The 13,677-nt window shown below is 43.3% G+C and overlaps 1 protein-coding gene across 5 annotated transcripts in view; it reads right to left on the bottom strand.

The window, feature by feature from the left end:
* Atg13 (autophagy related 13) overlaps nt 1-13,677 on the bottom strand; it is a 34,986-nt gene that overhangs the window by 5,796 nt on the left and 15,513 nt on the right. The window contains exons 3-14 of one of the 5 annotated variants that reach the window (XM_034494880.2): nt 12,658-12,738; nt 11,585-11,704; nt 9,091-9,137; nt 8,094-8,234; nt 6,155-6,195; nt 5,457-5,553; nt 5,012-5,110; nt 4,526-4,616; nt 2,668-2,766; nt 1,890-2,000; nt 1,428-1,564; nt 184-298 (exon numbers count right to left, since the gene is read on the bottom strand). In XM_034494880.2, coding sequence (XP_034350771.1) covers nt 184-298; nt 1,428-1,564; nt 1,890-2,000; nt 2,668-2,766; nt 4,526-4,616; nt 5,012-5,110; nt 5,457-5,553; nt 6,155-6,195; nt 8,094-8,234; nt 9,091-9,137; nt 11,585-11,704; nt 12,658-12,738 — 1,179 coding nt within the window. The remainder of the gene's footprint in view (nt 1-183; nt 299-1,427; nt 1,565-1,889; nt 2,001-2,667; nt 2,767-4,525; nt 4,617-5,011; nt 5,111-5,456; nt 5,554-6,154; nt 6,196-8,093; nt 8,235-9,090; nt 9,138-11,584; nt 11,705-12,657; nt 12,739-13,677) is intronic. The other 4 variants (XM_034494881.2, XM_034494882.2, XM_034494883.2 and 1 more) reach the window with 4 other exon arrangements.

The raw sequence follows: 13,677 nt of genomic DNA on the forward strand, positions 1-13,677 counted from the left end.
CTGGGAATGCTTAGTCACAGTTACTGAGGAACAATGTATTGCAGTACAGGTCTACTGGTTATTAATCCTCCTCAAACATGCACACACACAATTTTACAAGCAATTTCAGCAGTTCTACAGGACACTGTGCAGGGGACCTTACTCTAAGAACACAGGCACTTAGGCAGTAGCAGAAGAAATCACCTGATTGATGGGTTTGTTGACAAATGCTCCCACTTTTCGGACAAAGATTGTCTCCAAGATGTCATGGGGTGAGGCCCGTCCTTCACTGCTGTTAGATACAGTCTCAGTGTCCTCACTAAAGAAGAAAAGGAAAGTGGGTGCTCACTTTCAAACCACAGAACATCTCTAGTCACTGTGAAGTCACTGTAGAGCCACTGAAGTCTGGCTGCTGCCACTGTTCTGACTCTTGGCTTGGAAGAAAATGACTTGCTTGAACAACTAAAATGTTCACATATGTGAATAAAACTTTACATTGTAAAAATATGAGCTCACATAAAATCCTATCAGAAATGCCAGCGACAATCAAACACATTAGCCAGACACAGTAAGCAACTCTCACACAGTTACAGTTTAGCATTCATCAATAACATAACCAACCTCACATTTTAGCCCCCTTGTTTCCGATTACCTAAAAACACCATAAGGCCCTACAGTTTAAAGATGGGTTTGGTGATCCATGTGTCTAATCTCAGCACTGAGGAGGCGGCTTCTGAGTTCCTAAGACCTGAGAGTCAGAGCCCTCACCACACAGGGTCCATATCTTCAGCTACTCCCAGATAGCATCATCAGAGTCCAGGATCAGAAAACTGGGGTGCCAAGTGACTAACAGATCTTCCTTTGATCATGATTGAGGTTAGGGTGAAAAAGGATCAGCATCAATAAGAAAGGAATAAAATAAACTATTTTTCCTGAATGGCACACACAATTTTTCCAAAGATCTCCCTTCCTACCGCTACACCAATGAAAAAGTTCTACATTAGGCATTTTTCCATGAAAAAGTTCCAGGGGGAGGAGCATGTTATTCTTACTATCCTAAGGCTGTCCAAAGCAGGGGAGACAGGGAAGGACAGCAGGGGAGACAGGGAAGGACAGCTTGCAGTGCAACTTTCCAGAGACAGCCTTTAGAGTAGTAGGAAGCAACAGGCACTTGGCAGTCAGGATGCAACTACACGTGTGTATGTGTGTGTGTGTGTGTGTGCACGCATACATGCACATACAATGTTAAAAAGGAGAAAAGCCCTGCTATTCTTAGCAGCTAAGCCCAGACAGTTTCCTTACATACCAGCTGCAATATTAGACACTCATCAAAGACCTTTAAGGCTTACCCCCTGGGAACAAAAAATGTCAAGCCCAAGTCTGTGTGTATCAGGGTATCCAGGTCCCTGGATGGCCTGAACTGTGGAAGAGCCATGATGGGAACTCACCTGCTTGAGGGTGTGGCGGCACAGTGGGTCCCATCAGAAGGCATGTGCATCACAAGTCTCTCCTGATCAGCCTGGGCACCATGAGCAGGGTGGTTGGGAGCAAGAGGTACCCCACCTTCTTTCCCAGGAACCATCAGCTTTGGAGGGAATGGAAAGACAAAGTCAACAATGGCATTGCTAAGCAGCTGGTGAACCTCATAAGCTTTCCCATCACCAAGGCCTCTACCAGGTAGGCAGCCATCATGGACTTTAATTCTCTTGGCATGTGGCTACTGGAAGAATGTGTGGTGATGACTACAGAGGGAAAAGGGCAGAGACAGTGAAACCCTGGCAAAGCCACCCTTCTGAAACCTGAGGATCCACCCCCTTAGAAAATCACTAAAGTACTCCAAGTTTCCCTGTTGCTCCTCAGGAAGGAAGGCAGCCCTAGGAGCCCATGGTCCTCCCCATCTTGAAAGGTACCTGGTGAGTGTGTGTAGTGTTTAAGCCAGCAGTAAACACTACTGGATAAGCCAGGTCAGCTGATCCAAGGCCCAGGACAGCAGGCTGATAGGAAAGGCGAGAGCTTGAGAGCTGAGCAAGAGAAAAACAGAGGGGCAGAGGAGAGGCAAGGAGAAAGGCAATCCTAGCATGTGACCCATGCTGGAGCTCAGCAGAAAGTCAGGAGCAGATCCCAGTGGAATGAGAGGCAAGGGTGGGCCAGGCCTTTTTCAATTAGGAAAAAAGAGACTTATTTGATCTGAGATTAGGATTCCAGCTCTAGAGCTTCCCAAAGGCCTTTAGTGAGTGTCTGGCTCCCCAGTTCCCTGTTTCCAGCCCAACAAATCCCCTGTGCCCAATCCTTGGGCACATTTCCCAAGTCATCTATTTTCTCCCTGTCCTTGAGACCCATTTGAAACTAAAACAATCTTCTCTAATCACACCTCTGTCACCCCTGGGTATGGATGGCTCCTGCTTATATTGAAAATAGAAAGATTACCAGTCATGGACTGTTTATTTGGAAATCTGATATAAATAACTCTATGTACTTTTCACATCAATGGAGGGAGAGGGGTAAATAAAAACCACTATTTTTGGTTGCTGGGTTGCGGCTATGTCCTGTTAAAATCAATTACCAAGCCTTAAAATAATCCCACAGAGCACTTGGGGACTAAATAACTATATCCTGTAGTCTGTTTTCATTTCTTTAAGTAGAAAGAAGCCATCTGATCATATCCCCGTTTTCCCATTATGAACTCACTTGATGGGAAAAGGCCAGTCCTGCCATGGGGACCCTCAGAGTGTTCGTCACCACAGGAGTAGGGGTCTGAAAATGTGCCTTTGTGACAGTAAACACACACTGTGCACAGACACAGAGAGACAGGAGAAACAAGAAAAAAAAAGAAAAGGGACTTGAGAAAGAAGTGGGAAAAACCTCTAGAGGGGACAGCAGTGAGTGGTGCCCTGAGAGGCAGGGAGAAGAGTGCAAGCTGGCTTCCCAAAGCAGCAACTAGGAAGGGGACATTTACCTCAGGGCATGTCCTGTAAGCCTCTTTGACAGGCAGTTGGAAAACTGAACTGACTCAAGTGGGAATGACATGGCAAAACAGAAGCCTGAGCCAAGCATTAGTGTGTTGTTGGCTGAAAGGTGTGGGAGGAAGTGAGGGAACAGCTCACTCAGGAGAGGCCTAGAGCATAAGGAGATCAAGCTCAGAACTGAGGGCCTGGCCTTGCTCAGGAAGCCCTCAGCCTGCAAAGATAGTGGGAAAGAGCTGAAGTTTGCTGTCTATATTATTAGTAAGCTTAGGTGCACATTTCTGTATGCCATCTTGGGAGTGACTGGAAGTATCTTATATAGTATATAAGTATGTGAGTGAGTGTGTGTGTGTGAGTGTGTGTGTGTGTGTGTGTGTGTGTGTGTGTGAATATAGTCTAGCAGCTGGAAGAACTTGACAGTAAAAGCTTGGATGTGCTAACCATTTAGGATTCCAAAACTACTTTATACATGATAATTATCAGGGGTTCTCCTGTTTCAGCTTAAAATCTGACTGCCACATGTGTAACATGGCAGAAATGGTATACCCTAGCCCCCAAAAATAAATAAATATAGTAAAACCTTTTTAATGTAAAACAACAACAAATCTCCCAATTAACAAATTGGTAGCTGAGCATGGTGACACATGCCTGACCCTAGAACTTGGGAGGTGGAGACAGGAAATTCAGGCATTCAAAGCCAGTCTTGGCTGCACTGCAAGTTGCAAGACCTCATTTCAAACAAACAAAAGAAGTCATGATGTTCACGCTTGTAATCTCAGAAGGCAGAGAAGAGGAGAATGGCCACAAGTTATTCAAAGGCACTAGTGTGCTCTAGGCCAGCCAAGAATGCATAGCAAATCACTATCTCAAAAACAGAAACCTAAACAAGTCAAATCAGAAGAGACAGAAGCAATGGGGCAGAAGGTAAAGGAACATGAGGACTGTGGGGTGATCTCAGTCTCAGCCCATGCCTGTTACATAAGGCGGTAGATGCGCTTCCTCTAAGGATGCTGGCGTCAGACTTCAGGGCCACGGCTTACTGATAGAAACCATGTTTGCCACTCAAGATGCACTCATGTGGAGAAGTTAGTGGCTGAAATGCTTGGGTAGAGAATGTAAACAGGCAGATAGATAACTGTGTCAGCTTTAAGAAAAGCATTGCTTCTGGTTGTTGTTTTTAATTTTATATTAAGTAATTACTGGCTCTTTGGTACATATTCTACCAAATTTATTACTTATTTATTACTTATTAAGAAGTAAGCCAGGAGTGGTAGTAGACATTTGAGAGGCAGAGGCAGGTGGATTTCTGAGTTTGAGGACAGCCTGGTTTACAGAGTGAGTTCAGGACAGCCAAGGCTTCTCAGAGAAACCCTATTTTGGAAAAAACAAAACAAAACAAAACAAAACAAACAAACAAACAAAAAAACCCAAAAAACAAAAAAACCCCAAACCAAAACAAAAATGGAGCAACTCAATCAACACATGCAGGTTAGGGCGACCTCATCACAAGAGGGCATAGCTAAGTTTGGACAGCATTCCCTAAGGCCCACACGAATACACACAGCCCATAACCCTTTTCCTACCTGTGAGGGAGGGGATGTGGAAAAAGATGTGGTACACACTTCCTGAGAGTCTTCCACTGATGGGTATGTGACTCCAGCATCCTCAGCAGTTCTAGCGTGGGGGAGGGAGGGAGGAAGGAAGGAACGATGATGGGAGTTTATATAACCATGGTAGCCGACTTCAGAAGGTATGCAAACAGTGGTTAGGAAAGACTGGGAGCCGTGTCAAGTTCTAGGCAGAGATTATAAAGCCAGATGGCAACCTAAAAACCATTTTTTCGTAGTTCACAAACTCCTGACATTCTTGTAGTCCCCAAATAACTTGGAGAAGGTGACATCACTGCCATGGTCCTGAACACCCAATAAGTTCCTAGATACTGTGGCTAAGGTCTTGGTGTACCTAACAGGCAGCAGCAAAAACCAAACTAGCCTTTTCACTTCTACCCACATGGCCAGTGGCTGCTATTGCTTAGCTGCAGCTTGGGAGAGCATCTTCTCAGTCCTTACCTGTAATTGCAAGGGTGCATAGGAGAGGAGCTGGGATAGGGACGGTCAACAAAGTGATCAATGATAATCCCCATGATAGGTGGGGTTCTCTCAAATTGCCTGTAATGCAATAAGCACAATGCAGTATTTGTTAGAATTTCTTCACGGTCACCTTCAAGTCCATAGAGGGCCCATCATTTCATAGCTACTTCAGGTTTACCCAGAGCCTTAACACTGCAGTATAAGTATAAGGCTCTCTAAGTATAAGGCTCGACTTCTGGACAGCTTGGCTGGGGACACTTAAAATCTCCACCATGGCAGTGATGCTTTCTCCCTCTCAAATGCATTCTTCTGAAAAGGGTGGCGTTCAGCTCTTGTCAGCATGAACTGTAGTTTTAGCCTTAAAGCTCTGGGGAGGCAGGAGCTCTTTGGGAAAGCTCTTATGGACCACTAGCCTCTTCCTTACCTGGTGGACATGAATGCCAAGTTGATTCTATAAGCACAAGAAAGAGTGAGGGTCCCCACAGGGGTTCCCACTGTTCCAACTCGAACTGTCTGGAAGCCTAGAAGAGAGGAAACATCAACTTGTGTTCAGAGAAGGCTGACACAGCTCCTAGCCAGCCTGTTGTCATTACTTGCTAACTCAGTGTAGGAGGAAAGCAACTTCACTCTTGTGTTTCCACATTATCATATATTCTCTCCTGACCAATTTTAAAAAAAAATACAGGCAGGATTTAGTGGCATGCACATCTTTAATCCCAGCACAAGGCAGAGGCTGAGGCAGAGACAAACTACAAAAGAGAAACCACAAGAAAAATCGCTGGGTCAATGGCACAGGGCTTAATTAGCATGCAAGAAGAGAAAGAGAGATGAGGTGAGGTGAGAGGGGAGGGAAGGAAGGACAGCAAAGGGGAGGAGATGGAGAAACCCCAAATACTGAGTTCCTGCTGAAACTTCTCAAAAATTATTTTTTCAATCTTGGTAGCTTCTCGGTCAACTGACCCGCCTCCTCATGTTTCCTTACTGTATTGTACAGTTTAAAGTTATGGTGTGTTATGCCAGGTATAACATGTATAACATGTATCCAAGCAGCAGTTGAGCCCATCTCTGAAGTTAGTACAGCTCTCGACACCACAAATGTTTCTGGCCTGAATGCATACATACCTTCTCCTAAGCCATTCAGTTGAACTTCCCCAAAATAAATCCTGTAGGGAATGAAAAAAAGAAGTGATACTGTACTCTACATTCTCAAAGGCCATGGCTAAAAGGCTAAGAAACAGTGTAAACAAACTCTGCTTTCCTCATCTGCATGGACAACTTTCCTCAACTAAGCCCCGGACACTAACACCATAAGGTGAGAGCTACAGGAAAGACAATGACCCATAATCCCAACACTCGGGAGGCAGAGGCAGGCGGATCCCTGTGAGTTCAAGGCTAGCCTGGTCTACACAGCAAGCTCCAGGATAGCCAGGGCTACACAGAGAAACTCTGTCTCAAAAACAAAGAGAAAAGAGAGGGGGAAGAGATAAGAAGAGAGAGGGAGAGAGGGAGAGGGAGAGGGGAGGGGGAAGAGGAGGGGAGGAGGGGGAGAGAGAGAGAGAGAGAGAGAGAGAGAGAGAGAGAGAGAGAGAGAGAGAGAGAAGGAAAATAGGCTGAGATGGTAGAAATGGCCAGCTCCTCCATAAACACCCAAGCTTCTGTGGCAGGTCCTTTATCTGTGGCAAGGCCATTGCAACCACCCTTAAGCTGTTTCTTGTTGCCATAGCAACAAGAAAAGTAATAGACACAATAAGACATGAGTGAAGACTAAAAGAGATCTATTATAGCCAAGTTAAAAGTCTAGTAATTTTCAACAAACATACAGCTTGATGTCTGAGAAAAAAAAATATACAAGGTCATTAGGGAACTGCTAAGAGAGTTAAGGATGGCTTGGTAAATATTCTCAATAAGTCTGCTTCTGTATAACTGGCAACTCTTCAGTCCCTCTAATACAGTGGTCCTACTAATACAGTGGTCCTACTAATACAGTGGTCCTACTGGTCAGCTCTACATTAGACAAGGGCTAAAATCAATAGCTCATCTCCAACACAAAGCATTCTTGATGATGTAGGAGCCTGGCTTCCCTATCTTCTCCCCACACTCTACTATATCCCCTCTCCACAAGCCTACCTGGCAAAGAAAAGGGGACTGATCTGATGCTCTCCACCTGCCCTTCTAGGCCTGGTCAGCTACTGTCCTCTCCATGTGCAGTCAGTGATCTGTGGTTCTAGGTCATCCTGGTCTACAAAGCATATTCCAGGACAGCCAGACCACATGCAAAGACTTGTCTCAAAAATACCAACTCCCACTCCCCTACACAGGAAGAAAAAAAAAAAAAACCCACCACTAAGTACAGGGCCTCTGCACCTTGTGCACTGCTTGCACTAAAATGGAACTTAATCGTTTGTGGAAAGCTTATTTGTTTGCTCTCATGTAATCCAGGATGGCCTCATATAGTTAAGCAGCTGAGGATGAGCCTCAACTCCTGATCTTGCTTTCATCTCCTAAGTGATGGGATTATAGGCATGTTAGCATGCCTGGCAAGAACTTTTTAAAGAAAATTAAAATTGGCTGGGCTTAGTGGTACACACCTTCCTTTACTTCCAGCACCTGGGAAGTAGAGGCAGGAGGATCTCTCTGAGTTCAAGTCCATCCTGTTCTACATAGTAAGCACCAGGACAACTAAGACTACATAGTGAAACACTGTGAAAGAAAGAGGGGGGAAGAGAGAGAGAGAGAGAGAGAGAGAGAGAGAGAGAGAGAGAGAGAGAGAGAGAGAGAGAGAGAGAGAGAAAGAGGGAGGGAGGGAGGGAAGGAGGGAGAATATGAATGAGTAAATGAATGAATGAATGTGTGTTTACAGAAATTCATCATCCATACCACAGGAGCTGGAATGGTACAGAGACAAAAGGGCAGTGGGCCTGGTACCTCTGAAAAGCTGAGGTTCATGAGGATAGGTGCAAAACTATAGAACTAATACTATAAGTAATCACAGAACACTTGAATGCCAGAAAATGTGCACTCTAAGGAGGCTGAGAAGTAAACCAAGATTCTTGATATTTACCTGTACAAAATTACATATTCATGCCCCTGCTTCCTGGAGAGTCTATAGGCTGGTGTCACCCTTGTAATAGCAAGAAGAGACTTCAGCAGCAGTGACAATCGGTTGTATACAGTGTAGGAAACTTTGATTTCTTTGTCACACCTGAGAAGCACAAAGACACTGCCAGTCTATCCTTTGGAATGCTGCAACTCTGCAAAACACATTCTGAACTAAAGATGCACTTGGAGCCCTAGCAACACACTGCTCAAGTCAGCCAGCACATGCTTCTTCTTGCATTAGACAGGCAAGCAGTAGAACCCACTATGTTTTTATCTACTTAAAAAAAAGGCAGTATAAGACCAACCCAACAATATTGCAAATTATACACAACCTGCTGCTTATTTTCAAAATCCTGCCTTATGAGCTATTTAATTCTTTACTGAAAATCTGGAGGAAAAAAACTTACTTGGTACAAAAATTTTGGATAATAATCTGACAACTGCTTTCTATTCAAGAAAAACAAATGTCCATACTCCACACATGTTCTATTTAAAAACTCAAGCTTCAGGCAGGTGGTGAGCTAATGTGCCTTGAAAAACAAAAATAGGGGAAGGAGGTAACAATTCCAGCCCATTACTGTGTGTAAGAAGAGCAGTGTGGGAGACTGCACTGATGGCTGCCTTGCAGAACAAGACAGCACAGAATGGTCACGGTGCAGGAGCTCACAGGGTACTTAATCAAAGAATGAGCTGTACTCTGGGAAAACAAGAAATCTTTTGCAGTGATGCTGCAGCTCCTCTCTCCATTGTGAGTGAATCGCTCTGAACACACACCCCTTCTGAAGGTCATCTCTGTGCTAGGCTGGAAGCCAAGCATGAAGCAAATCACAGCAAAGCCTGCTGGCTCTGCTGAATGGTCAGAATGCCTCTCTGTGGCTGACAACAAAGCCTGCTTTCACATGATGTCATTGCTTACCCTCAGTCACCCTAACCAAGTAGTCTGAAACAGAAACACTTACTTTTCGTTCATTTCAAGACACCAAATTTCCAACTCCATGGAATCTCCCTACAGACGGGACAGGGGAAAAACATTTCAATTATTAAAAACCATCTGAATTGTCTCCTGTAAAGCATCATATAAACACAAAAAATATTGGAGACTACAAATAAACAAAAGGAAAAACCCAACTTACTGAAAAACAGCAACTTTTAAAAAGTTGGATCATACTATATGTACCATTTTTATCTTATTTTTCAACACACATGGAATTTTCCTTTAAACTAAAAATTAGAGAGGAGAAGGAAACAGAGAAATAAAGATTGAGAGACTGAATTTTATCTTCTGTAATACTGGGGAGCAACTCCAAGCTTCATGTTCACCGTGAAGCTACACGAGCAGAATCTCCACATTCTATATTCATGGTTACACTGTATACTATGACTATCATTTTATCCAGCCAAGTCTCATATGTTTTGAGATATTTCCATTTTTTTTTTACCACTACAATAAAAAGAAATAGCACTGAGGCAAGGCATAGTGGTCCACATTTGCAATCCCAGCACTTGGGAAGTGAAGGCAGGAGGATCTGAAGATCAAGGTCATCCTTGGCTGTGTAGCAAGCTTAAGGCAAGGTCTGGGCTATCTGACATTTTGTCACAAACAGGGCTGGAAGAAAAATGTGTGCGCGCACACACACACACACACACACTGAGACATGGTCCTTGTATACCTCATCAATCTCTTCAAGTAAATTTCTAGAATTAAAGCAGATGAATTAGAAAATATATGGGTTTCAGTTCACCCTTTCTTCCTTTCTTTCTTACTTGTTTCTTGGTGTGAGGGTGGGGCCACAGCATAGGTATTTTCAGTCAGAGCACCACACTATACCTGGCGTTGGTTCTCTTCTACACAGATTCAGGGAGCAAACTCCAATCATCAGATTTGGTGGCACGTACCTTACACAATGAGCCATACCACCAACCCTAGGCTCTGCTTTTTGAGAGTTTGATGCTCACTTAGGCTGTATATATGAGAGTCTCATATAAGACTGGCTAAAAACTTCAGTCCTCCTGCCTCAACTTCCTTAGTGCAGGAATGGGGGTGGGGGGCACCATACTTGACAAGAATACATGGTATTAATACCTTTTTTTCAGGGCTTTATACATGCACCCAGGCTATACTACTAGTCTACATATCCAGCCCTAAAACTTTTGGTGTACCTTTTCTAAACCATCCCTTAGAAAGGCTGAAAATTTCCAAGTGCATAAAATGGTACCAAGTTCTACAGGTACCATTTTTTAAGTGACATCTGTTGTGGTAAATATTATTTGGGAGTTTCTACCCCCTCTTTCATAATTTAGTTCCCAAATAAAGATACAAAACATTTATATTTATAGTAAATCTTAAAGCATTAGATCTAGACAGATAACAACCCTCTATGTTATTTTATCAACTTATCCATCAATATCACTTGAGATTTTAAGTAAATCTAGAATGTTACTACAGTTCAAATTTGTTGCTTTTGAAATTAAAGAGCTACAATAATTTAGAATTGAGGTGAAACATCCAAGCAGGACGGTGGGTAGTAGCACACAGGAGACAAGAGACAGGCAGATCTCTATAAATTCTAGACCAGCATGGTCTACACAATGAGGTCAGGGCGGGACCCCCTGATGATAAAATAAAGCCAATTGCAAATAATCTAAAATCCAAAATGACACATTTTTTTTCTTATAGGAACTATGTAAGTTTTTGCGTCATAGTAAGTAGAAATATTCTTAGTCATTTAAAAGATAAAATGCACATCAATCTTAAGTTTATATGAACAAAAAGGAGAACTATAGAGAGAATATCTTGTGTATTGTATGGATTCATCACCTGTCAATTAAAAAACGTATGGCCTATAGGAAAGAGTAGATAGAAGGTGGGATATATGGGAAGCAGAAAAAATTCTGGGATAGATCGGGAGACTCACCCGAGGAAGATGTGACAAGACAGATGCAGGGTACCTGAGCACAGGCAACCAGCCACATGGCAGAATGTAGGTTAAAATAAGTGGGTTCTTCTCTAGTCAGAGAAGAGCCTAACTATATGGCCAAGGTATGTGTAAGTATATTTTGAGTCTGAGTCTTATTTCTGAGAGCATGGGGCTGAGAGGAAGAACCAGGACCAACTTCTATAGACATCAGTTTTGAAAAGTTATTATAAATGTAAATTTTTTTAGCTGATTCCATTAGCCAAACTGTATTGTATATTATTCTGAACAAGTGAGCAAGAAAAGACTAAATGCAGAATTCCTCAGCCTTGTAACATTCCTGTATTATATAAATATAGGCAATAACTAGGTTTAATACCCAGCATAACAAAAATAAACTAATAAAAACCCCCAATTAAAAAAATGATAAGAAACTGAGAAAGAAAAGGAACATGTATAAAGCTAAAAATGAATTGGAAGCAGAGGATGAAAAGCCTCGAATGCCAAATAAGACCCCCAAGTCCAGCCATGGCCTCACCTCAGAAGTCTTGAGTGAGATCTCCACACACATAGACCGCCCCACAGCAGGCAGCTGCCCCGACAGGGCCTTCTTTGCTTCATGGGTGACTTCTGGGATGTCTTTGATTGCTAAATTGAACTAAAAACCAAGAGCAATTTCTGTGTGAAACCCTCTAAAGGAGTAATATAGGAACAGAGTAGTGGATGCAGGTATTGCTTTAGTATTAAAAACATTAAGCTACTTCTTCCTTCCCCATGGGAAACAGTTTGTACTGAGTCTCAAGTCTCAGGATGTGGGACTGTAATGGTGCAGGGTTAAGGAGGGTCAAGGAGGCTTCAACCACGAATACCTCAAACATGAGGATGGCAGGAGTTGGCTGTCTCCCTGCTCTTAATCTGGTGCTATAAAGGTGGCATCCTCACCATCTGCCTTAGTAAGAATTTATTACTCTGACAGTTAGAAGGCTTTACTCCTTGTTTAACCTTTTGAGGTCCCTGCTCTTTCTACAGCCCCTGAGTATGTAGATGAAGCATCTTCCAACACCCCTGCCATGGCCAATGGTATGTGGCCAACAAACTTTGCCCCAAAGACCATGGCTACCTCCCCAGGGGCATAACTATTCCTTTCTTGACACTAATAAATGAACCAGCTCTCCAAAGCAGTTCTGGGAGTGTTTGCTGCCTATGCACTCAGCTGAACAAGATCCTGTACTGCACCACCCACCTGCCTCCCCATACATAAGCTCCCTCCCTCCAGTCCAGCTCAGTGCACAATGGACCTGGCCACCCTGAGGAGAAGAGGACGAAGGGCAGCATAAAGCTAAAAATGTTACTTTCTACAAAGATTAGCAACCAAGATACATTTTATCTCCTAAGTACTAAATTTTACCATCTGTTACAGCAGAAAATCAAGGTCCAAATCAACAGGAGACTAATTTTATAAAGAATGTACATACTCTCTATAAGAACAGGTCAAATGATTTAGCAACTCTATAAGCAGTGTGCCTCACATGGCAGTAGGGCATCTTACATTTGTTCCTTTGACAAACACCACAGTGTATGCACACCCAGTAGTAGAGAATAGAAATTTACCCAATCGGAACCTGTAGGGGAAGATGATGAACGGGTGCAAATCTTTTCTCCAAGTCGAGCCTGGACAATCACTTGGACAGTCTGAAAACAAAACACAAAGTAAGAAAAATGGACTGAGTTTAGAGCCTGAGCACTGCCAAAAAAAGAAAAAAAAAAAAAAGTTAAAGGAAATGGAAAAGGAAACCAAAGGGGGGGGGGAGAGAGAAAATGATTTAGCTTTTTTCAGGCTTAAAATTCTGCCCAAGCAGGGCTAAAAAGAGACTAGGCTAGACTACAGGCTTGTTAGCCCATGCCTTTAATCCCAGCACTTGGGGAGGCAGAGCAAGTGGATCTCTGAGAGTGAGTGAGTTTAGGACAGCCAGGTCTACACAGAGAAATCCTGTCTTGAAAAAAAAAAACAAAATCCAACCAAGCAAACATGTGTATATTATTAGTGAAACACATCTTTGAGTATGTCTGTGAGGGTGAATGTAGGTGGAAGCATCCCACTCACTGGGCTGGAGCACTGGAATACATAGAAAGTGGAAAGGAAGCTGAAGAGACCACAGCAGTGAAGAGTGCTGGCTGCACAGTATGGAGGACTAGAGTCAGACAAACCCAAGGAACTAAGTTCAATCACCGTGACCCACATGGTGGAAGGAGGGAACATATTCCTATAAATTGTCCGCTGACTTCTACAAGTGCTGTGATGTGTGCACATACGTGCATGTATGTGTGCACCCCCACATACCCCACAAACACCCCCCACACACACACACAAACACAGAATAATAAGAATGTGAAGAGGGAAAAGGAGTACAGAGCAGAGCCATACATGTAATCCTAGTACTGGGAAGGCTGAAGTGGGACTGCCATGGGTTTGAGGCCCGCCTGGGTTACAAAGTAAAACCTTATCTCAGAAACAAGAGTCAGCCAGATGAGCATTGGAATTTTCTTTTCTCTGCTTTTGATTCACATGATGTGAGCAAGCAGCCTCCAGCCTTCATGATGGATTACATTCTCTTAACTATGAGACAAAAC

Source organism: Arvicanthis niloticus, chromosome 2 (assembly GCF_011762505.2).
Source record: "Arvicanthis niloticus isolate mArvNil1 chromosome 2, mArvNil1.pat.X, whole genome shotgun sequence".
NCBI lineage: Eukaryota > Metazoa > Chordata > Mammalia > Rodentia > Muridae > Arvicanthis > Arvicanthis niloticus.